At 51.0% G+C, this 21,628-nt stretch overlaps 1 protein-coding gene across 5 annotated transcripts; it reads right to left on the minus strand.

Annotated features, from left to right (window-relative positions):
- Positions 1-312: 312 nt before the first annotated feature.
- GATA2 (GATA binding protein 2) lies at positions 313-19,183 on the minus strand. 5 transcript variants are annotated; one of them, XM_051627995.1, is made up of 6 exons: positions 19,120-19,183; positions 11,164-11,649; positions 9,824-10,420; positions 6,960-7,138; positions 3,848-3,973; positions 313-2,997 (listed from the first exon to the last, which is right to left on the minus strand). In XM_051627995.1, the coding sequence occupies exons 2-6, from the start codon at positions 11,390-11,392 to the stop codon at positions 2,698-2,700; spliced, it is 1,431 nt and encodes a 476-aa protein (XP_051483955.1). In that variant the 5' UTR covers positions 11,393-11,649; positions 19,120-19,183; the 3' UTR covers positions 313-2,697. The 5 variants fall into 5 exon arrangements, with proteins under 5 accessions (XP_051483955.1, XP_051483954.1, XP_051483956.1 ...); XM_051627994.1 differs by lacking the exon at positions 19,120-19,183 and adding an exon at positions 12,168-12,256; XM_051627996.1 differs by lacking the exon at positions 19,120-19,183 and having other exon boundaries at positions 6,960-7,105; positions 11,164-11,823.
- Between the last annotated feature and the right edge of the window lie 2,445 nt (positions 19,184-21,628).

Raw genomic sequence — 21,628 nt, forward strand, 5'->3', positions numbered from 1 at the left:
CCAGAGAAGCTGCGGTTCATCATCTGCAATGTGGCTGCTGCCTTAGATTTTAAACTGGTTTAGAAACTTTAGCTGCTTAACTGTGCGACCTCCTCACCCCAAAACAACAGAGAATGAGCTTTTGTACCTGTGCTTTTTATACTAAATCATTCACCAACTACTTTTTTTGTCCTACCCTAGTAGGTTTTTGAAATATCGATAGACTGCTCTGCATAAAGTTTAAGCTAATAATTCTACTGGCAACAATTACTCCAATAATTTTTCCTCTCTCCCTGTTAAAAGCAGCCTTTATGACATGAAGCTGGGGCACAGTTACTTTCACAAAAAAGGTATTTTATTATTCTTAGCAATATTCACCTTGAAGGAATATGAGGAAAGCATACACTTTTTACAGACAATATATAAACATGTTGTACATAATTAACAATAACTTAGTTCACTAATCCAAAAATAAGCAAAATAAAAATTAAAATAAAAACAGAAAATACTGAAGATTTTTTTTTTTTATGCTGATACAAGTACAAAATAATTTAAGTCTTGACTGCCGTTGTCTATGCTGCAGTGACTGACAATATATTGCACTTTGTCAACTGTATCAGTAATCCCTGTCTTCCACCCACGTCCCTTTCCAGCCCCCCTGCCCAAATCCTAGAGAAATTTGAGTTGGGTACAAATAATGTACAACTGTACCATTGTAAAAGGTAAAAAGTAAAAAGGACCTCATTTTTTACCTCAGTTGATTAAAAATTCTTATGATTTCTTCCAACCAATTTAGTTTCCCGCTTCTTTCCACTTCTTTACAAAGTGCACCTATATGCCTACGCAGACCAGAAAAAGGAGGAAAGCAGGATTTTCATGGCTGCTTGGTTCTTAATTATCAGATATTTGAATTACATGTTTAGAAAAAAAAATAATTAACATACATCCATTTTTATTTCATCGTTTTTCTTTAAAGCAGGACTTTTGCAGTAAAGATACAATTGGCTTGATCCAAAAAAAACCCAAACAAAAAAAACCCAAAAATAAAAAAACAACAATAAAAGTTAAAAATTAAAAAAAAAATTATAAAAAGCTTGTCACAGAGTTAAGCTTACGTGGTTTACATTATCAAACCCCTCTGTTCATTGGGGCATTTTCATCAGAAGTATAGCTAAATATGTACATCGTATGTTATACTGGAGCTTGTGTTCACGAGAGGCATCAGATCATAACAATCAATAGAATACACTTCACATTGGCAATAGCTTTGTTGTCGGTCATTTACGTACAGTATGGTTTAATAATGGGAGGTTGGATATTTTTTCTTTTTTTTTTTTTTTCCTTTTTTTTGGTTTTGGTTTTGTTTTTTTCATATAAAATAGGCTATGGAAAATGGCCGTTCCCCTCAGAACGATGCTTTCCCTCGTCTCATCAGCTGTCGCTGTGTCTGGGCCTTGACGGATGTGTGAAGCACAAACTGATTGTCTCTCTCTTTCCCCTCTCCAGTCATTCCAACCTCCTTTCTACCCTTCCACCCTGGGAAGTCCACCGGGGCCCTGGATGCCTGAGACGGCACAGGCAGTGGCTGCGTGTGGACCGGGTGGCTGCACTGCCCTCAGTTTACCCAAGCAGCTAATCTGCATTTTGAAGCGACAGCTGCCAACACGACAGAACAAAATGCTTCAACCTCCAAGGTCTGTGAGTTGGATGTTTTTATGCCCTGTGATATTTTTTTGCTGTGCTAGAAGTTAGCTGTGACACAGTTGGTAAATGTCTGTATCTCACCACCCCTCACTAGTGCAGGATTGCCTTCCCGAGAGTTTTTTTTTCCCCCAGGTTTGTCTGATCTAGCTGTTTTGAGGAATAATAGACTACTTGGGAGGGGGGCTTCTTTTTAAAAATAAGTCTTTTGTCTTAGGGAAAAGAATTAAGAAATCATGTCCAAATAATCATAGTCTTGGGCACATTAAAATCCTATATTGCAGCTATATTTCTGCTTTGTTGCTCCCCCAGTTTTCCCCCCACCCTTCCTAGCCGATATTTTGGTGTGGAAGATACACAGAGCTGATCCAAGGGGGCTGCTGAATATGTTCCCCACTCTGCTCCTTGTTTGAAGGCAGGTTTTCTTACTTTGCAAACAACAGCACAAAAACATGCAATCAGAGGGGTTGAGGCTTTTTGTGGAAAACAAGAGCAAAATAAATATGACTTTGTGTCTGATTTAATTTTAAAAATTGCTTTTATAAAGTTGTCCTAAAGTTGTCTTCCCCCCCCCCCGCCATCCTGAACAAAGTCCGTTATAGAAATCCAGCATGTCTGGCTTCCCATGAGCCAATTCCATCCTGGGAGGCTGCTTATATCTCTTTACAATATTCACAGTAATAACAAAGAGAGAAAGGAAAGCCAGTTCCAAGCCTTTTCCTTCAGCGTCTGCCACCTTTTGCTTCCTGCTGGAACATTAAGTATCGAACAGGTGAGTTCTTTTTTCCTTATACCTGAGGAGGCAAAGTGCATTACAGGCACCACTACACGTTTCTGCAGAAGACCCATCATTTGCAAGGTTTTAGTCCAGCATTAAGAGTTAAACCACATGGGAGGCAAAGATCCCCTTTTGCCATCCCTACATTCTCCTCTTGGCAGAACATTTTCTTACTTGGTGTCATCTTAGGCAAAGCCCCATGTTCTTCATCTCTGGGTGGGTCTCTTGGTCATCAGGTTTTATCCCATGGCTGTAACCATGCTGGATGGGTGTGGATGTCCAAATGAGATGCTGGAGGATGGGTGAATAGGGGTAGGTGTTGGTAGGATGTGTCCAGAGTGGCTGAAAGGTGGCAAATGCCCCATGGGTGCCATGTGACTAGCAAGGGCAGCAGCACTGAAGGGAGATGATTTCTCCTGCATGCACTTGGACAGTTCCTCAAAACATTCAGAGCCTTTCTTGCTTTTCTTTGACTTGTTGGACATTTTCCTATTCCTGGTCTGAATTCCTTCCTTTTTCATGGTCAGAGGCCTGTTCACCTGCAAGAAATGAGAAAATCAGGCTCATGCAGACAAAATGACCTTATTGTGCAAAAATGAAAATATTTGGACAGCCCCCATGTGTTTTTCCTGGATGGAGACCTTTTTCTGGCCAAAACAAAAAATGGTGTTCCTCTCTGCAGAACTTGTTTATATTGATTTGTTTAATAAAACTACACACACAGAAAACGCCTAGACATGAAAAACAAAATTAACTGAATTTGGCAGCTGATGACTCTCTTTCCCGTAGCTTTACTCTCAGTCCTCATTCATTTCCTAATAGAAGACATCAAACTAGGAGGCACATGTTGACCCAAATTCACTCCTAAGACATGAGCAATCTTGTACCAGTAACCTTGTTACTTACAGTTTAAATAACGTTCAAACATATCAAGTGATTCCTGCTGAAGATTTATATTTAAAAAAAAATTAAATCATAAATAAAAACTTAGGTATCATTATGTTGAAAAAAAAAAATAAAATAAAATAATCAAAATTAAGAAGGCCTGTTGGGATTAATTTTTGCACAAGCCCGTTCCAAATGGCCTCTGCGTTTCTGGAAGGGAAACTGCCCACAAAACACGCTTAGTTCAAACCAAGTGTGGTAGCTCTATTTTGTCTGGTTTGCCCAAGCTTAGAAGCCAAGCTGATACATTGTAATGTCACTGAACTTAGCATCACTATGCCGACAAAGAATGGCTGTCACTTCCCAAGGGAACCTTAGAGACGAGGGCAGGAATAAAACAACAACCAAAACCCTGAAACCAATAAAAGCCTAGCGTACACCATGCAGTTAAGACATCAATCCCAGCTGGGCAAGCAGGGACACATGAGATGAGTAAATACTCACGTTGTGCAATTTGTAGTAGAGTCCGCAGGCGTTACAAACCGGGTCCCCGTTTGCGTTACGTCGCCATAAAGTCGTGGTGGTTGTCTGACAGTTGGCACAACAAGTCCCTGCTCTCCTAGCCGCTGACTAACCAAAAAGAAAAAGAAAATGAAAAAATGTATTGCCAGGAGGAGGAAGATCACGAGGAAGGTCAAGTTGGACTCAATATTTAGGTTGGGTAGAACTAGTTACTAAGCTTTATGTCGCATCGGGGCTGAGGGAAAAATCCTGGCGATTTTACATTTAGTAGCCTTTAGGTATTTTGTTAAATCTAAGTATCCCCCTGTGCAGACTGCAGCTTCCAGCCCTGTGGCACCAGGGGCCAGAGAGAAACAATGTATCTCTTAGTCCACAAATATTTAGAGGTGAAAATGACATCTTATTTGTTAGGTTTGCCCTTTGCAGGATTCTAGAATGGATCATGAAAATGCGTTTACTTTTTTTTATATATATATTTTTTTTTTTAGAGACCGATTTACTTTGCTTTGGGACAGGGTTTGAAAAGAGGGGATGATCTTAAAGAATGTGATTTTTTTTTTTCTTTTTTTTTTACCCCTACTCTGGCCCTTGAAAGATGAACACAAAGGAAAACTAACTGCATTACTTAACTGGGTGCAGTATTTATCAGAGCCATCACTGAAAATTCAGTTTGCATTTACAAGTGAAAGGGAGAAAACAAAACCGGCTCCAACTTTCTTTAAATATTTAGCAAACCAAATTTCATGCCTTCCAGCAATGATTCCGCTGACCCGTCTGCCGCCTCTGTCCCTACTCAGTTTCTTGGCTGACAAGCCCTCAAACGACTGTCTTTAAAAAAAAAAAACAACAACCAACCCCAAAATCCACAACCCTTTCTAAAACTATTGTTCTGCTGAGTCCAAGGTGGGGGGAAAAGAAAAATGCCCAAACATTCACCCATCTCCCAAAACAAGAACAGGAAAAGTTAGAACAGCAGGCAGCCAGTAATTTCTGGATGGGCCCTTCTCTAGCAGACCCCACAATAATGCCTTCTTTGTGCAAGCTGCTGTCGTAGAGTGTTATGGACAGACTAATTGCACCCCATCTTTTGGGAAATAATGTTGCATTAGAAAGCATTAGCCCTGCCTCTGGAAGTGGTCAAAATAAAGTCCCATTTTGTGCAGTTGGATTAATGCTGAGGACTCAATATTATTTTCTTTTCGTAAATTACCAGAGTTTACTTTCTAATGCATATCAATCGTGGTCATTTCCCCGGGGCCTTGCTCCTTGGATATTTTTGCAATTAGCCACTGGGAGCCATAGGGTGAAGCAGCAGTGAAGCTCCTGTTAATGTGTGTGCAGAGAGCAGAGTCTCAGAGTGGTGGGTTTCCCGGAGAACTCTGCAATTCCCCGCCTGCCAGCTCCGCGGGTGCCACTCGAACCTCTTGAACCACAGGCTGGCCCAACTCACCAAAGAGAAGCACGGGGTTCTGTTCTCTCCTGATTTACCCCATGGCCCTCTATAACTTTCCCAAAGCTGATGGATGGCTCAGCAGCTTAAGGCAAGAATCAGGCCCTGGGAGACTCATACATTTCAGTCCCTTACTCACTCGTGAGAACAGGCCAAAGGCAGAAAGAGAGGGTACCCCCTACTGCAAGTACACTCATGCAACCCAAACACAATTAATGCCAGACTTCCAAACGCTGACATTATTAATACAATCACTTTGGTATTGCATGTCAGATGAAAAAAATTCCCAAAGATGGCCATCTCCTCTCCCCCGCAAACAAGCAAACTCCAGTGGAAAAAGGGGCAATAAACAAAGTTGTAAATCAATTAAAACAAACCATTAAAACAACTGAACTAAAAGAAAACCTCTCTAGTGCCCCCCAAATCCCTCGCAGTGACCCAAGTGTAACAGTCTCCCGACACACTGGAAGGTGGAGAACTATGTTTGCATGTTTGAGATGGCTTAGTGAAACTCAACTATGCTGCTTAACTCTATGGCCTGTCCCATTCAAACTGGAAAGCACTTGAGCCTGAGAGACGATAATGTTACACTGTTGTCTTAACATTTTTCTATATGTCAGTCACTTTAGAAGGCAAGTCATTAAGAAGCTTGCATAGTTGAAATTCTGACTCACGACAGAAATCTTCTGTATCCCATCCCAGTGTTAGAGCAGTAATGCCAATTTTCTGCTCTCCAAACTTCATTGAAACGTGCCCATGAACAGCTAGAGACTTAGGCACCATAAATCACAAAGCTCAAAAAAAAAATATTTATTATTCTTAGCATTTTACGCATTATTTGTGGAGTAGAGTGTATTAGAAATTTCAAAACAGCAAGCATGACTGGCAAGGCTTGCCTATAGAAACTCTCTAAAGCTTTTAGAGTCAGGAAACAGATACACAAAGTTTCCTTATCTTTAACGTACAGATATCCGGATAGGAAACTACTACCAGGAGCTTAGAAAGGACATTTTTTTTTAATCACTCAAATGAAAATACAAAGTATAGGTGACTCCATGGAAAAAAAATAGTGGGGTTTTTTTTTTTTTAAAACAGTAGGGGATTGTCTGGGGAGGGAACCAATATTAATATTGCCAGAGAATATGAGTGAAAATTACTTCATGGCTTTTATACAAATAATTATTAAGTAGGGAGCAGTAGCTTTGACTCATCTGATTTGTTTTGCTTTTTGGAGCTGGAACTTTTTTTTAGTACACGGTGGAGGACATTCAATGCTCATAACCCTTTCGCTCCCAGTATGTGCCCAAAACGTCCCAAGAGGCCAAATAAATGAGGAATTAAATTAAAAGCTGTCATCTGAGGATAAACGGGGAGACGGATACATGATACCCCACATGTATTGTGAGCGGCAGGGAGGCTCAGGACAGAGGTGCTTGGTGGCCTGTGCTGGGGGTGATGGGCGGGGGGTGGGGAGGGGAGATCTGCCCCGAGGCAGCGCAGTGACCTCGACGTGACTGACCCCCGTGTACAGTACAGCTGGGCTCAGCGCAGGGGCTGCGCAGGGATGAGACACGTTGGCTTGTGCCTGCGTGTGGTCCCCCTGCCCAGCTTATCCCCAACCCCAGGAGAAACAGAGACACCTACCAGCCTTCGTTTAGGTTTAATGAGAGGTCGGTTTTGACCGTTCATTTTGTGGTAGAGCCCGCAGGCGTTACACAGGTAATGCCCGGTGCCGTCTCTTCTCCAGAGAGGGGTAGCAGTTGCTCCACAGTTCACACACTCTCTGCCTTCTAAATGGAAACACGAAGAAACCGGATTTCGTTCTTTAAAAACAAATTCACAAAAGCTTTTTGCATTGTCCTTTAGGCATTTTCCAGAAGTCAAAACAGTGTGTTAATTCAAGCACAATCAGACAGCAGTGACATCTACAGCACACACAGCAAGGAGCTCAGCCTTTTGAGAACGCCCAGACTCCAGTGAGTATTTTTATGTCATGACTAGAAATAGGCAGCTCTCTCTCCAAGGTGAGAAGAAGTGTGACACTTATTGTGTCAGATGGAAGTTATCATTTTGGTAACGTGAACTCCCCTAATCTGTGCCGGGCACCGCTCCTCTCCCATATCTATTGCACTCAGATGGCAGGATCCTGTGTTCTCCTGCCACAAATACACACGCATACACGTGTGCACGAACACACACACCTGCAAACACACAACATATTCAAGAGAAAGTCAAAGATGTTTTCTAGAATGAAATCTAAAGAGACCCCCCCCCCCGTTCTATGCTTTCCTTTCTGTTGCAAATGCTACGGGATGAGAAAGTAAAGCCGAGCAGATGGGGAATGGATCCAGAATGCCAAAGGCTCAGTTATTATTTTTGTTCTAAAGGCAGAAAAACACTGTTAATGCTGGTCTTTGAGAAAGCTCAGTTTAAGCAAGTACTCTGGAAATTACAGGTAAAAACAGGCTTTCAGTTCTTTTCCTTTTCTATGCTTTTTCAACAGTACAGTTTGGATTTAGCAGGCAGCAATTTACCTTGTTACCGCTTCATTATTAGTTTTAGTACCACAACGTGGGAAACACAGCATTGTAGAAGGGCTCTATTAAAGCCCAGCATGTAACTCCTAAATATCTGTCTGCCTCAGAAAGCTCTCTGCTAAAAGTTCATTTGCCTCTGATGGTTCGAGGGCAGGTCTGCTTAATATAGAAATCTCTCTTAATGTAGTTTATGCAAATCCTACAGTATTTAACTGGAGAGGAAATTCTTTTTGCTAATAACTGAAGCAGGCCATGTTGAGTTCAGCAGGGCTTGTGTCTCCTTTAATCTAGGGAGTGGGTGGCTTTTAAACAACACAGTCTACAGTGAAAAATGAGGGGAGCTCTGTGGCGCTGCATTTGTAGCTTTTGTCCCTGCTACGGCAGGAAGCTGCAGGAGTCGTCGTGTCGTGAGTCTTAGTTTTCCTACAAAAACACTGAGTGGTCACGAACTTTCCCCAGTTCCTTGCACAGGGGGCTCCCTTACAGAAAAAAATAAAATAAAAATAAATAAAAATCCACCAGAAAACAAAAACAAAAAAGCTCCTCATTTCCCCATCCAATAAAATCATCGGCAGCTACAGGACAAAAATAAAAGAGCTACTCGAGATCCCTTTATCTCCAGAGACCTGGATCTGTGAATCTGTTTATAAACTATAGAGACTCCTTGCCTGTTCTTACTGCTCTCCTGGCTACTAAAAAATACGTATACATAGTAGCAACTGTATTTAAGTAAAGTCAGAGGGAGAGAGTGTTTTTCCCCTCAGAGGAGCCATTTGAAACAGAGCTGATGAGCTTGTAAAATAGCTGATACTATTGTTGCAAAACTCAGAAGAGATCACATTTCTAAATTATTGTCTACTTTATAAATAAATGCTGTGGTGTATTTGTAAGCATAGATGCCCGATGTTATTTAAGAGTACACACACACAAGCATATATAACCATTTATTTTTAAAGGGCTATCTAAAGTCAGTTTCAGGATACCGTGTTTCATTTCCTTCCATGGCTGAGGATGTTAAAAGCAGGAAGGTTAATGGGATTACACAAAGTGTCTTAATTCGTCTGCCTAGTTATACAGTTACTGTGATTTCAAAGTGGGATCAAAACTTTGTCCATCACCTAATTTTGCTGATTTAGGAGGGCACTTTTAGGAAGAAATGCAAGGAAGGGTTTTGAGCACACAAAGGTCTATAGTCAGTCGCTTGGAAGCAGAGACACGTCTGGTTGGGGAGGGGGAGCAAGGAGGGAGTATTTTCTAGTTAAAGTTAAGCTGAAGTAAGTTAGCAACGACTGGACACTTTAGTCTTTCGCACTGGTATGTAAACTATATTTGAACTTTTGCTCCTGTAGAACGTGAAGGAAATAAGGCCCTCTGCGATTTGAAGCAGCCCGGCCGCGTAAGTTTCGCTTTCATCCTGCACTGGGGCCTTGGTTCGTGGTAATGGAGAGACGTGGAAATTACTGAGGGAGAAACACCTATGGCTAGAAAGTCCCCACATGTCATCTGACGGGAGGGGGGGTGGATTACTGACTTGGGGGAGAGGGTGGAGGCCGAAGACAGCTTTTCTCCCGAGGGACACATTTTTTTCTTACGTAAAATCCCTCTCTGTGCTGCTCGATCTGCCAGCTCACACTGCACGGGTCTCCGTGTCCCTCGGCCCTGTGAGCGCCCTGCTGCTGGTGCCTGCTGGCTCGGGGGCCCAAACGGATGCCCTGGCACCCACAGAAGCCTAGTGCAAGCTCCATTTCCCATATTAAAAACGCAGAGAAGAGGGAGCAAGCAGCCACCTGCCCTTCTGTCCCGAGGAGAACTGACACAAGCACCCAGCCTCTCCATAGCCTGCATCTTCACCTCCGAAACAGCCAGCCAAACCAAGCACGCACCCCCCGGCAACGCGGCCCTCACTTTGGCCCTTCCGCCCCAGGGTACAGCCGCTGCGGGAAAGGGAAGGCCACGGTGTACGACACTTACCCGAACAGGACCTGGCCTTGCTTCTCGGCTTGGGGGTGAAGCTGGACGCGGGGCCCCCCAGGAAGCTGCCGGGGTGGAAGAGGCTGCTGCTGTAGTCGTGGGCGGCCGGCACGTAGGAGGGGTAGGTGGGTATGGGGTGGTGGGTGGAGGGCTGGGCCCCCATGCTGGTCAGGCTGCTTCTAAGCGGGCTGGCGCTCTCCATCTTCATCCCCTCTGACAGCGACACTTGGTATTTGATGCTGTCTTTGTCCTCCTGCCGGGCCCCGGCAGAGGAAGGGGAGGCAGCGCTGGTGGAGTTGGGGTCCGGGGACACTTCCTTGGGAGGGGTCGGGGGGAAGCCAAAGAGGTGGGAGCCGGAGTGGGAGGCCGGGGTGAGCGAAGAGACGGAGGCGGTGCTGGAGGTGCTGCTGCCTGGGTACACCGAGATGGCCCCGGGTGCTCCGGCCGCCGAGGGGTGCAGGGGGGTCTTGGTGAAGGGGTTGACGGTCCAGGGGTTGTGGTGATGGGCAGACAGTGCCGCCTTGCTGCTGTCCAGCCAAGGAATCCCGGGGCTGTGGATTAGATGAGGCCGGCACATTTGACTCCCGGTCAGACGGGCTGTAAGAACACAAGAGCGTTTGGGATCAGCGCGGGGTAGCTCAGCCTGGGAAGGCTTAGCCCGGAGCGGCTCTGGGAAGCTCCCCAGCTGCCGGCCCGCTCAGCACTCCGCTCCGCGGGCTGCCGGAGGGGAGCCGGGCGTGGGGAGAGATTTCGCAACGCGGAGAAGAGCAGCCAGGCTGGCGCAACAGCCCCTTCGCCTCATCTTCTCCGAGGGGAGCAACAACCCAGCGAGAAGGAGCGATGGGCAGCAGGAGGGGAACACGGCCACCCGGGACAGGAGTTGAGGCACCCTTTTTCCTCCCACCCCACCCCTGGGAAAAAGCAGCAAACCCCTTTCTGCTCTGTCTTCTGACCTGCTGCAACTCTCTCTCTTCGGCTCCTAAAAACATCCCCAAATAAAATCCATCGTCGATTTGAATCGGTTTGTATTTTGCATCCGGGAAGTAAGCCGTGTCTGAGAAGTTTTAGACTGTGCGCACACTATTTCCCCTTCCTCTCTCGCCTCCCCCCTTTCTTTCCCTCCCCCCCGCCAGTCCTTGGTTATCTCTAGGGTTAAAATCCACCCGTGCCTCCTTTTCTATCCTGTTTTTTTTTAAATCTCCTTTCCCCCCGGCTCCGACACACCGAAGCGGCCCCCGAGGGAAGCTCCTTCTCCTCCGCGCAGGACACGCAGGGGGCCCGGGGAGCGCAGGCGGGGAAGGGGCCGGGGGTGCCAAGGAGGGCAGCGGGTGCTGATTTACCGTGTGCCTGGCTGTAGGAGACCCTGGCCCGGGCATGAGCGGAATTGGCGTAGTAAGGGTTGCCCTGGGAGTCCAGGTGGTTGAAGAAGACGTCGACTTCATCCGGAGGTAGGAGCTGCGCTGGTTCCATGTAGTTGTGAGCCAGTCCGGGATGGTGGCTCTCGGGATGCTGCCCGTTGAGCACGGCGTGGTGGGCCATCCAGCGAGGCTGGTCCGTGGCCACCTCCATGGCCTCGGGCCTCCCCTCCCACCCACCCCCTGACCAGGAGAGAGCGGCGCTCGGTGTGTGTTGGGGTGGATGGTGCTATTCGGGGGGGGGGGTGGCTTTTGGCGCCGCCGGTGGGTTTTAGGAGATGGGGTGGCTTTTCTTAAAAACAAGACCGCCGGGTAAGTAGAATGCGCCCTCGGAAAGGCGGGGGAGGACCCCCGGAGTCAGCTAGTCCCTCTGTCCGCAGGCGGGTGGCGAAGGCAGGTCTGGGGCAGCACCTGTAGGGAGAGACGGGCGGGTTAGAGGCTCGGCAGACCCGGGGTGCGCTGCCCGCCGGGCCGGCTCCCCCCGGCTTGTTTTCCCAGCGGTAAATGGATGGGGAGGGGGAAGCGGAGCCCCTCCCCCCTTCCAAAAATATCCTCTCCCCCAAAGTCCTCGTCAAGCGTCCTCCCTGCCCGTTGCCCCACAAAATAAACAAAGATCCCATTTCAAACTATTTTACCAAAAAAAAAAAAAAAAAAAAAGCAAAAAGCTTCCTTTTTTTTTTCCTCCCTCCTCTCACTGCAAACGTCAACAGGAGTTTTTCCAGCTGGCTTCAAAAGAGGGGTAAAAAAGGAAGAACGGCCGATCTAATACAGCGTAGTTCTAGCAAGAACTCCGAGTGACACAAAAGGAAAAGGAGGGGAGAAAGAAAGAGGGGGGAGCGAAGAAGAAGAGGGGGGAGAGACGGTTTTTAAGCGAAAGCAGAAAGGCGCCCTGGCAGCGGCGCGGCGGCCCCCCCGCGCCCCACACTTACCCAGGACGGGAGGCAGGCTGCCTCCGCGGGGCGGTGGTGATGGATGCCTGCTCGGAGGATGCGAGTGCGCAACGGGGGGTAGAAAAGAGGGGGGGGGGGATTAAAAAAAAATAAATTAAAAAATCAAAAAATAAATAAAAGTGAGGAGAGAAAGCAGCGTGAGCGCGGGAGGAGGCTGGATGGAGAGTGTTACTCAGATGGCAAAGCCGCTGCTCTGGCCGGCTCGGTCCCATCCCCGCGCATCCTATATGAGCGCTGGCGCCAGCTGGCCGCGGCGCCGCAGACGGGCCGGGGCGCGCAGGGCCGGCGGCCGGGCCAGCCAATCCCGCCGCCCCACACCGCCCCCAACCGCACCCCCGGCCCCAAACGGAGCCGGCCCGGGGGGGGGGGAGCGCGGCGCAGACCCCCTCCTCCATCCCCCTCCCCCCGCCCGCAGCATCCTAGCCCGGCAGCGCTGTGGGGGCTTTCCCCGCCTGAGCGCTGCACGCCCCTGCGGGGCGGGGACGACAAAATAGGGGGTCCCGCTGGGGTGTGTTGGGATGCGGGGGGGGATGGGGGGGATCGGGCAGGCGAGGACGAAGTGCGGGAAGGGTTCGGAGATGGGGCTGGCTCCGACGGGTACTCCCAGCGCCGCCGCCGGGATGCCCGGGGCTGAGAGGGGGGATGAAAATCGGCACTGGGGAGATAAATAAGCTTAAAATCCCCTAAATCAGGCACAGCAGCACGCAGCCGGGAGCGGGACAAACCCCATCGTGCTCGCTCCCATCACGCTAGTTTGAAATAACTGGCTGAATCAGGGGAAAAAAGAATTAAAACCAAATAAATGCGAGGCTCCCCGCCGGCCTCGGGAGCCGGCACGGCGACCAGGGCCCGGGCAGCGAGGCCGCTCCGACCAGCGCTGCCCTCTGGGCTGCGCGGGCTGCGAGGCAATCAAAGGTCGTGCCCGGCTCCCCAGATGGCAGCACCCGGGTCCGGGCTGCGTTTGCTGGCGGCTGCGGCAGCGAAAGGCCGGGCCCGGGGGAGCCGAGCTGGGCCGGGGCAGAAGGGCGCCTGGGAACTGGCTACAGTCTACCCGGTGGGGCTGCGGCGCCGCAATCCCATTTTTTTCCCCCTGTAACCCAATTTTTTCCCCCCTTCTCTTTTATTTAAAATCAAATCCCACCGTTCAAATATTTGCAATTAATTACATGTGTGCCTTAGGCCGGGGAAGTAAGGCACAGCCCGGTTCAATAGGCGTTTTCTGGGGAGTCTGCGGCGCGGCTGCAGCCGGGGCGCGGGTCGGACTCTGCCACCGCCGTAGGTGTGGATAAAACCGTCCGCTTTTGAGGCGGAAAATAGTAATAATGAGAAAGTCCCAACCAACTGCCCCCGATTGCGGCCAGGCTCTGCTGCAGGTCCCGTTTCCCAAGCGCTCCCCTCCCATTCCTCAGACACTGCTTTCGGGGAAAAAAGGGAAACGCTGGTCGCAAGCCCTTAGAACCTCGGACCTGGAGGCTGAGTGAGGAAACCGCCCCGCACCCGGGGAGCGGGGCAGGGGGTGGCGGGGAGCGGGGCAGGGGGTGGTGGGGGCAGCCCCTCCGCCCGCTGGGCAGCGCAGGCGGCTGCAGCCCGACGGCGCGGCCGGGACAGGGACGGTGGGAGTGGGTCGGTGCCGTGCAAGCTGTGCCGGGCCCCGGCAGGGGAATGCCGGGGGGAGCGTGGCGGCCTGAGGATGCTGCTGCCCCCAGGGCCGCCCCCCCGGTGGGCAGCGCTGGGGGCTGGGAGCAGGAGCCGACCTCCCCTGGCCCGGCCGCCCCAGTCACTACGACGCCGGGGCTCTGACGTCACCCGCCACTGCCAAATTCGCCAGGAAATGATCTTTTTTTTTTTTTTTAATAATAACAATAATAATAATAATGATGACAGTAATAATAATAAAACTCCCTTTCCTCGCTGTGGAGCCCGTCTGGCCGGAGCGATACTGGGCTCCCTCTCTAACTGTTCCCCCACCGCTACCCCTTGTCTCCCCTAAACCTACCCCCAGGGGACCCCAGCGCAGCCTCCCGGGGGAGACCCTCAGTGGGGCGGGGAAGCGGGGGCCGGGCTGAGGACGCCAAAGGCTGGAGCAGGGGGAGCCGGCATTGCTCTCCCCGCATCCTTTTCCCCCGCCGGCCTCCTACATCCAAAGCCCGGGTTACCCCGCTTCCCCCCGGCCCCCTGCCCTCGGGGCTGCTCGGCGGCGCCGGGACCACGGCGCCCCTCGCCCCCTCCTGCCGCCGAGTGGGGGGTCCGCAAGCGGCAGCTCCTTCGCCGGCTGCCGGGCGCGGAAGGAGGCGGTGGAGCCGGCTTCTCCCAGGACAGGCTGGTTGGCCCGGGCAGGTCAGGGACAAGGCGCTGGGCCGGGCTTGGTGGGAGAGGGGCCGGGACTCGGGAAGGCAAGTGCCCCCGCGCCGGCCGAGCTGCCTGGCCGCTGCGGAGCCTGCCCGAGGGGCTTAGGCCGGAGGTGCCAGGGAGGAAAGGGAAACAAAGCAAAAAACCTAACCAACCAAAGAAAAAAAAAAAAAAGAAGAAAAAAGGAAAAGGAAAGTTGAAAGGCAGAGAGAGAACCAAGCGAACTTTCTAAAAATCCGGCTTCTGCCTCCGCCTCCGAAGCGATTTGCTTTCTACGTGTACTAAAAAAAAACCCAACAAATAAACCAACAATAAAACCATCCAAATATCTCCCCAAAACGGATTTTTTTTTTTTTTATAAGGAGGGCGAGTGTACAATGAACGCAGGCGGTTGCAGGTAGTTCCCTCGCAGCTCTCTCAGCCCCCAGCCCCGAGGCTGCCGGGGCCGGGCGCGCCCGGGGGTCTGTCCTGCTGCAGCGGGGCTGCTCAGCCACCATCACCCGCCGGCTTCAGCTCCCGGCCGACCGCCTCGCCATGCCTTTATTAATTAATACGGATATTTTAATTGTTGCCCGGCTGCCATTAGTACGGGACCGGGTTTTTGTTTTTGTTTTTTAGTTGGGGGGCGAAGGGGGGGGGGGAGAAGTGGGGTGGGCTGTTTGTTTTAGGCAGGTGATAAAATCGCAGTTAACGAGCTGATAATTCGTTCGTGTTTGTTTTAAAAGACAAATTGTAAAGATTAATCAGGCGGCTTGATTTATGGCAAGGCAGACCCCGGCGCTGCCCGGCCAGGGCTCCCTGAAGCCCCCGTCTCGGGTTACCCGGGGGCCGGCAAGCGAAGCAAAACAAAAGGGGCGAGCGGGCAGCATTGCCGGCCGCGCTGCCTCGGGCCGGGCCCCCCGCCCGGCGCCCTCCCCACCTCGGGCCGGGAGTCCCACCGCCCCCTCCCCTCGCCGGGGTCCCGGCACTGCTGCCGGCGCCTGCCCCCGCACCCACATCTCGCGTTTTGCAACCCCCCCCCCCCGCCCTTCCATTAAAACCCTTGGCAAAAATAAATGTCTCTTCCAGAAGGGATGAACGATTTCTGCTGAGGGAGCGGTTTAATTCTCGTGGCTGAGCTGGAAGACCTCCTAGCCAGCCGGCTTGCAGGAATTTATTTTATTTTATATCTTTTCCCCCTCTGTGTCCTGTCCTCACTGCCTGCGGTTGGCGACCCGGCTACCGGCTCTTGCTCTCGGCCCCTAAATGCCCCGGCGGCACGACTGGGGTTTTTAATTGAATTAATTCATCCATCGGGAACATCAGCAACCCGCGCTGGCTGCTGGAGGCGAGCAGCTTAGCTCCGCTCCGCAGCCCGTTTCACACGGCTGGTTAAGCAGTTTTCCCCTCAATTTTCTGCCAAGCCTCCGGGGAGAGGATCCTCCCGCCGCCCGCCGGGCCCGGGACGCGCCCGGCTCCAGCACCCGCTCCTTCCAAATCCCCTTTTCCCTTATTTTCTCCATTTCCCCCCGCTTTATTTATTTTTAGAGAACAGCGGGCTCTGTTCTATTAACTTTATTTTGTTGTTGCTGTTGTTTTGGTTTTCTTTTTTAATAAGGGAGCTTTCCCAGATCTAGAAGCACAACTGGTTATTTTAATGTGATTGACAAGTGATGTCATATCATTAAGGGAGGGGGGAGACGACAACATGTTTTAGCAACACTTGGTAGCGCCATGTGATGGAGTTGACACCTATTCCCGGGTAGAGGCGAAGGCAGAAAACGAATCCCCCGGCCGTGCACAGAGAATATTTATTTACATGCCCGGCGTGGGGTTTCTTCCCTTTTCTCTTTTTTTCCTTTTTTTTCCCTAATCCTGAGTGCTTAGACCGGAGAAGAATGTACCTGAGCAAACGGGGTTGAGCTGAGTGGGACCCACAACCCCCAGGGCACTTTCCTCCAGACACCTTCTCTTCCCGGGGTGTCCCTCCGACCCCCCCAAAGGGCCACGTTCCCTCCCGGTGAACGCAGACCCGGGGGTCAAGACCTCCCGGAGCGGCAATGCAGTATCGCCCCCCTCCTCCCCGTTTCTCCTCGAAGTACAACCCGCAAGCAGGGAAGGCAGGAAAAACTCAGTGGGGAAAAAAAAAAAAATGAGGAAAAAAAAAAAAAAAAAAGAAGGAGAAGCGCGCTCAGCCCCGGATCGCGGTACTAAACGGCCACCGGTGTGCGAGTCCCGGGGCGGGCCGGAGAAGGCGGCTGCCCTCCGGCAGGGAGGGGTTAGGAGGGACGGCAGGGGCTGTGGGCGTATCGCCCCGACCCCCCCGCCCCCCAGGGCTGCGGCAGGTAGAGGATCAGCCTCCCGGTGCCAGCGGCTCCCGCCCGCAGGTAGGAGCCCAGCGACCCCCCCGGGGCGGCCGGCACCGGCCGCGGCCAGAGCAGCACCCTCCCTTCCCCACCCCCCGGGGCTGATTTCCTTGGGTGTGATTTTTTTTTTTAGGGAGTGGAAGTTCTTGCTTTCTGCCTGGTTTTCGGTGTTTTCCTCCCTCTGCTCTGGTCTCCGCTTTGCTTTTCTTCTCCCCTATCCTGCGTTACTAGCACGTATCGATGGCTGCTAATAGGGTTATAAAATGACACAGTTACCTCTTAACCACAAACCCTATTTAAGCTGCATTTTAAAAAATAAATAAATAAGAAAGAGAACGAAGGAGACGGCTTGGGGAATAAATCACGGAATACTTCATTTCCCCCCCCCCCCTCTTTTTCTGTTTTTTAAATACTGTAGGAGCCTTCTCACTATCCTCCTATCCGACAGACAATTTCTGAGGGGTATGTTCCCCACCTGGGGAACCCTCAGTTCCAGCCTCCCTCCTGGCCCTCTCCCGCAGGCTCCTTCACCTGCGCTTTGTCCGCAATTGCCCCGGTGCCCTCAGCCCCCCGCAGTCCCCCGGCTCCCTCGGCTGCGAATAAAGGGGAGGAAAAACCCCGAGTCGACTCCAGCCTTGCCCACAACAACTCCTTTTGTGCAAGTTCCCAAAGAAAAACGGGTGCGGAAGGTGGGTTGCACACGCACACTTTTCTCCAGAAAAAGGTATGAACATTTGTGGGTTTTTTTCAGTGTCTGCCAGGAAGGATTTAATTCGCAGGATCTCGCTTTAATTTTGTTTTGGTTTGGGATTTTTTTTTGTTTTGTTTTGTTTGTAGTTTTTTGTTTGGTTGGAGTTTGGGGGGTTTTTTTGTTTGTTTTATTTTGAAAAAAAAAGAAATTTTTTTAAGGTTATTTCGGCCGCAGCTGTTGCAGGACGGAGCGAAGAGACTTGCAGGTTTGATTTGTTTCTCTGCAGGCAACACTTCAGTGGGGAGGGACAGAGCCCGGAGCAGAGATCAGGGCTCGTTTCTTGCCCGACACCGGCCAGACCCTCCGCTACTTTTCCCCTACGAGCCTCGGGGCTTGAACCAGGCCGGGATTTAGACTTCCGAGAAAAAAATAAATTTTTATTTATACATATATAATTGCGTTTAATAAAGATGCTCCGTGCTCTGAGGGAGAACAATCCCCGCCACCGAAACCCACACTCCCTTTAGTGAAATCTCTTTTCTTATTGAAATCGCCTCAAATCCAGGCAGGCTCCTCTCCTCTTTGCTTCTAATTTTTTTTTTTAATATTTTTTGTTTCTTGCCTTCCAGCCTTTGCACCCCAAAGCAAAAGGAGGATAAAGAGGGGAACTTTGCACATACAACCACCACAACAACAACAAAAAAAAAAGAAAAAGAAAGAGAAAGGAGGGTGGAAGAGCCCGCGGAGAGGAGCAGCCCGGTCCCCGATGTGGCTGGGTAATTTTAAATCATGCAAAGCCCCGTAAAGCTGCCGCACGGGACTGGGACGGGAGGACTCCCCAGCAGGCAGGTGCAGGGGGAGCGGGGCCGGGCCCCGCCGGCTTTCCGGGCCAGAACAAACCCTCGCATCTTTATTTTTTTCTCCCTCTCTCTCTCTCTCTCTCTCTCTCTTTCTTTTTCTTCACTGTCCAAATCTGCCAACAATGGAAGCGAGGAGATAGGATGTGGCTGCGGGGAGGGGGGCGCGGGGCTCTTGCATACCCTGTCTCCGGGAAGCGCCTGCCTGGCCGCCCTGGGTCAAATGCAACTTTTCAAGATGGAGATTTAAATAATTACCCCCGTGACAATGGGGGGGGGGGGGGAAGAAGAACAAACAAACAAAAAAGAACAACCAAAACCAAACAACACAACAAAAAAAACCAACCTCAAACCCAAAGGCGGCCGGGCGGGCTGGCTCCCCGCAGGGTGCCGGTGCGGGGAGAGCTGCGGGTGCGCTCCAGCCCGCCGGGCAGAGCAGCCCGAGCCCCGCGGAGCCTGCGGGCGCTGCACCGCGCTCAGCCCGCCCCGCCAGCCCCGGCCAGGCGGGAGGAGGCGGCCTGGGGCGAGCCGAGAGTGCTGAGGGCATTTTTTCGTTCTTTACAAAAACCCTGCCAGGATGTTCCCAAGGGAAACTGCCCCGAGCGATGCGGGATTCGCATCCCGGCGCGCTGCGGAGCCGGTGCGGCTGCCCCCGGGCCTCGCAGAGCCGCGCAGCCGCATCCCCTTACCTTGCCTTTCGCCCTTCCTCGTTTTTCTTTCAGTTTTCCCTCTGATGCCTGGAAAGCGTCCGTTCTACTCCTCCTCCTGCGCGGGACCGCACAGAGCCTCCCCCCCTGCCTGCTCCGGGAGCGGGGGCTCAGCCGCAGGCGGTGGGTGCGCGCAGCCCGGCGGAGGGGCTGCCCGCGGTGCGCGCTGCTCAAAACTGGCAGCAGTTTCCGAGCTGAGCCCTTTTTTTTTTTTCTTCCTCCCTTCGCTCCTTCCCCCCTTCCCTTCCTCCCTCCCTCCCTCTCTCTCTTTTCCTCTCTTCCTTCTTTCCCTCCCCTTCTCTCTCTCACTCTCCTGCATTCAAGGATGGCACAACGAGCCACTGTGTATTTATGTACATAATAAGGCAGCTCGTCCCCTCCACTTCATTTGCATCATTACAATATCTGTACAAGCACATCACATTGTCTGTTGCTTGCACCTTTTGTTACGGTTTCTGTCACAGTCTACGCGACTTGACTTTCATATTTTAAACGAATTGATATTATACCAACAACACAGGCTCCCATCGCAGGCGGTGGGAGAGCGGGATCCGCCGCTCCGGGCGCCGCAGCCCCTGCCTGTCCCCTGCCCGTCCCCTGCCCCTGGCTTCTCCCACCGGATCCCAAGGAAGGTGGGGTGGGGGCAGCCGCTTTGTAGCATCAACGATTCCTACATATTACTCCTATTCGTATCAATTTTGTTTCTACTCCTTAGTGAAGGGAATGTCTGGGGAGGGAGGTGGATTGTTGGGGTTTTTTTACTTTGTTTTTGTTTTCCATCGACTTGCTTGGCTTTTCTGTACATAACCTCCTGTTTCTTCTCCCCCCCCCCCCCCCCCACTTCTGCCTTCCCAAACTCAGGCTTTCGGGCTGTGCACCTGCACGTCGGGGAGGCAGGAGGGAAGCGGGAAGAGGCGCAAGCAGATACTACGCGACGAGTCGCTGTTATAGCTAGGAAAAGAAGCGGTAAAATACATCTCTCGTAGCCCATTAGGCATTTCAGCTAGAACGAATGTTTTTTTGGAGCTGTTTGCTACCCCCAGCTCCTGGCTTGGCAGTCCTCACCTGCTGGCTGCGTGTGTGTCTGCGGGGCTGGGGGGGACCCCTCGCCCAGCGCCCCGTTGCTGGATGGGGTGGCCGCGGGGGCAGAGCTGAGGTACCGCGGGGTGCGGGGCGATTCTCTGGGAAAGGGGGAGAGCAACGAGACCCCCACCCGGGGCTGCGGGAAAATCATAGGAATGGAGAGACAAAGGCCGGACCGTCCGGCGGGGGCCCTGCGGGAGTGGGAGAACGAAATATGGTTCAGGAAGGGAAGCAGAAAAGTTTCGCGAGAGAAAAATTATCATCATAATGGAGGTAAAAATGTGAGCGGGGGGGGGGGGGGGGCGGAGGGGAGGAAATCCTATTCTGCTGGCATTTTCTATCTGTCTTTGTGATATGGTTAGGGGGAAAAAGGGTCCTTGATATGCGGCAGATAATTCTTATCAGCCCCACGCAGCCCATTTCCAAAGTAAGTGTTTTAATTACTCCTCCTGTATTACCCTTCATCCTCTGAGAGGAGATACATGGCCAGATTTATGCAAGGGAAAAAAATACAAAAGAATGCGGTATTAAAATCTATACATATATACATATCCCCCCTTTTTTTTTATTATTTTTTTTTTCTTCTTTTTTTTTTTCCCCTTGTGCCCAGGAAGAGAGAAACGGTGTCACCGGCCGCGCACGGAACGACTTTAGAATGAGGGTCCGTCTCTCAGGCGGAAAAAGTACGGGGCAAGCAGGGTTTGAAGCCAGCAGGTTTTTGCCCAAGCAGGGACTCGGGTGGTCTGAGCCCGGCGGGGGTGCAGGGATGCCCACCCGCAGCCTGCTGGCCAGCCGGGATGTCTCGGAGCCGGGGCCACCCCTCAAGTGCCACCAGAGGCATTTGGGGCCAGAGGGGTGCCTGTGTGCAACATTCCCCTCATGCCCGCTGGAAGAGAAGGATTATTTTCTTTTTTCCCTTTGCCGTTTAGCTTTCGTGCTAAAGATGTCATCTGAAAGTCTGGGAGGAAGGGGGGGATGGTGCTCTGCTCTTCCACGGTAACAACCATATTCTGCATATTGAAAATATGATAGACGGTGGGGAAGGCTCGGTTTTGTTTTGTGGGTTTTTTTTTCTTTAAAAAAAAAAAAAAAAGAGCCAACATTTTCAATATTGATTCAACAAAAAAAAAAAAAAAAGAGAGGGAGCGAATTTAAAAAGAGAAGAAGGAGCACCAGCAGCAGAGAGAATATAGGCTCAGCAACTCTCCAGGTTCGCTTCCTTATTATTACTATCCAGGGGTAATTTTTCATCTCTGCTAGCTAATCTTTGTTCCTTGTGAAGATAATGAATAGCCCAATCCTTATCTCCTGGGCTCCTGGAGGCTGCTGGAGAATGGGGTTGAACAGGGTTGAAAATTGGTTCCAAAGTGCTGCTGAATAAATGGTGTTCCTTATCTCTCGCTTCCAG

This window comes from Apus apus, chromosome 9 (assembly GCF_020740795.1).
Source record: "Apus apus isolate bApuApu2 chromosome 9, bApuApu2.pri.cur, whole genome shotgun sequence".
Classification (NCBI taxonomy): domain Eukaryota; kingdom Metazoa; phylum Chordata; class Aves; order Apodiformes; family Apodidae; genus Apus; species Apus apus.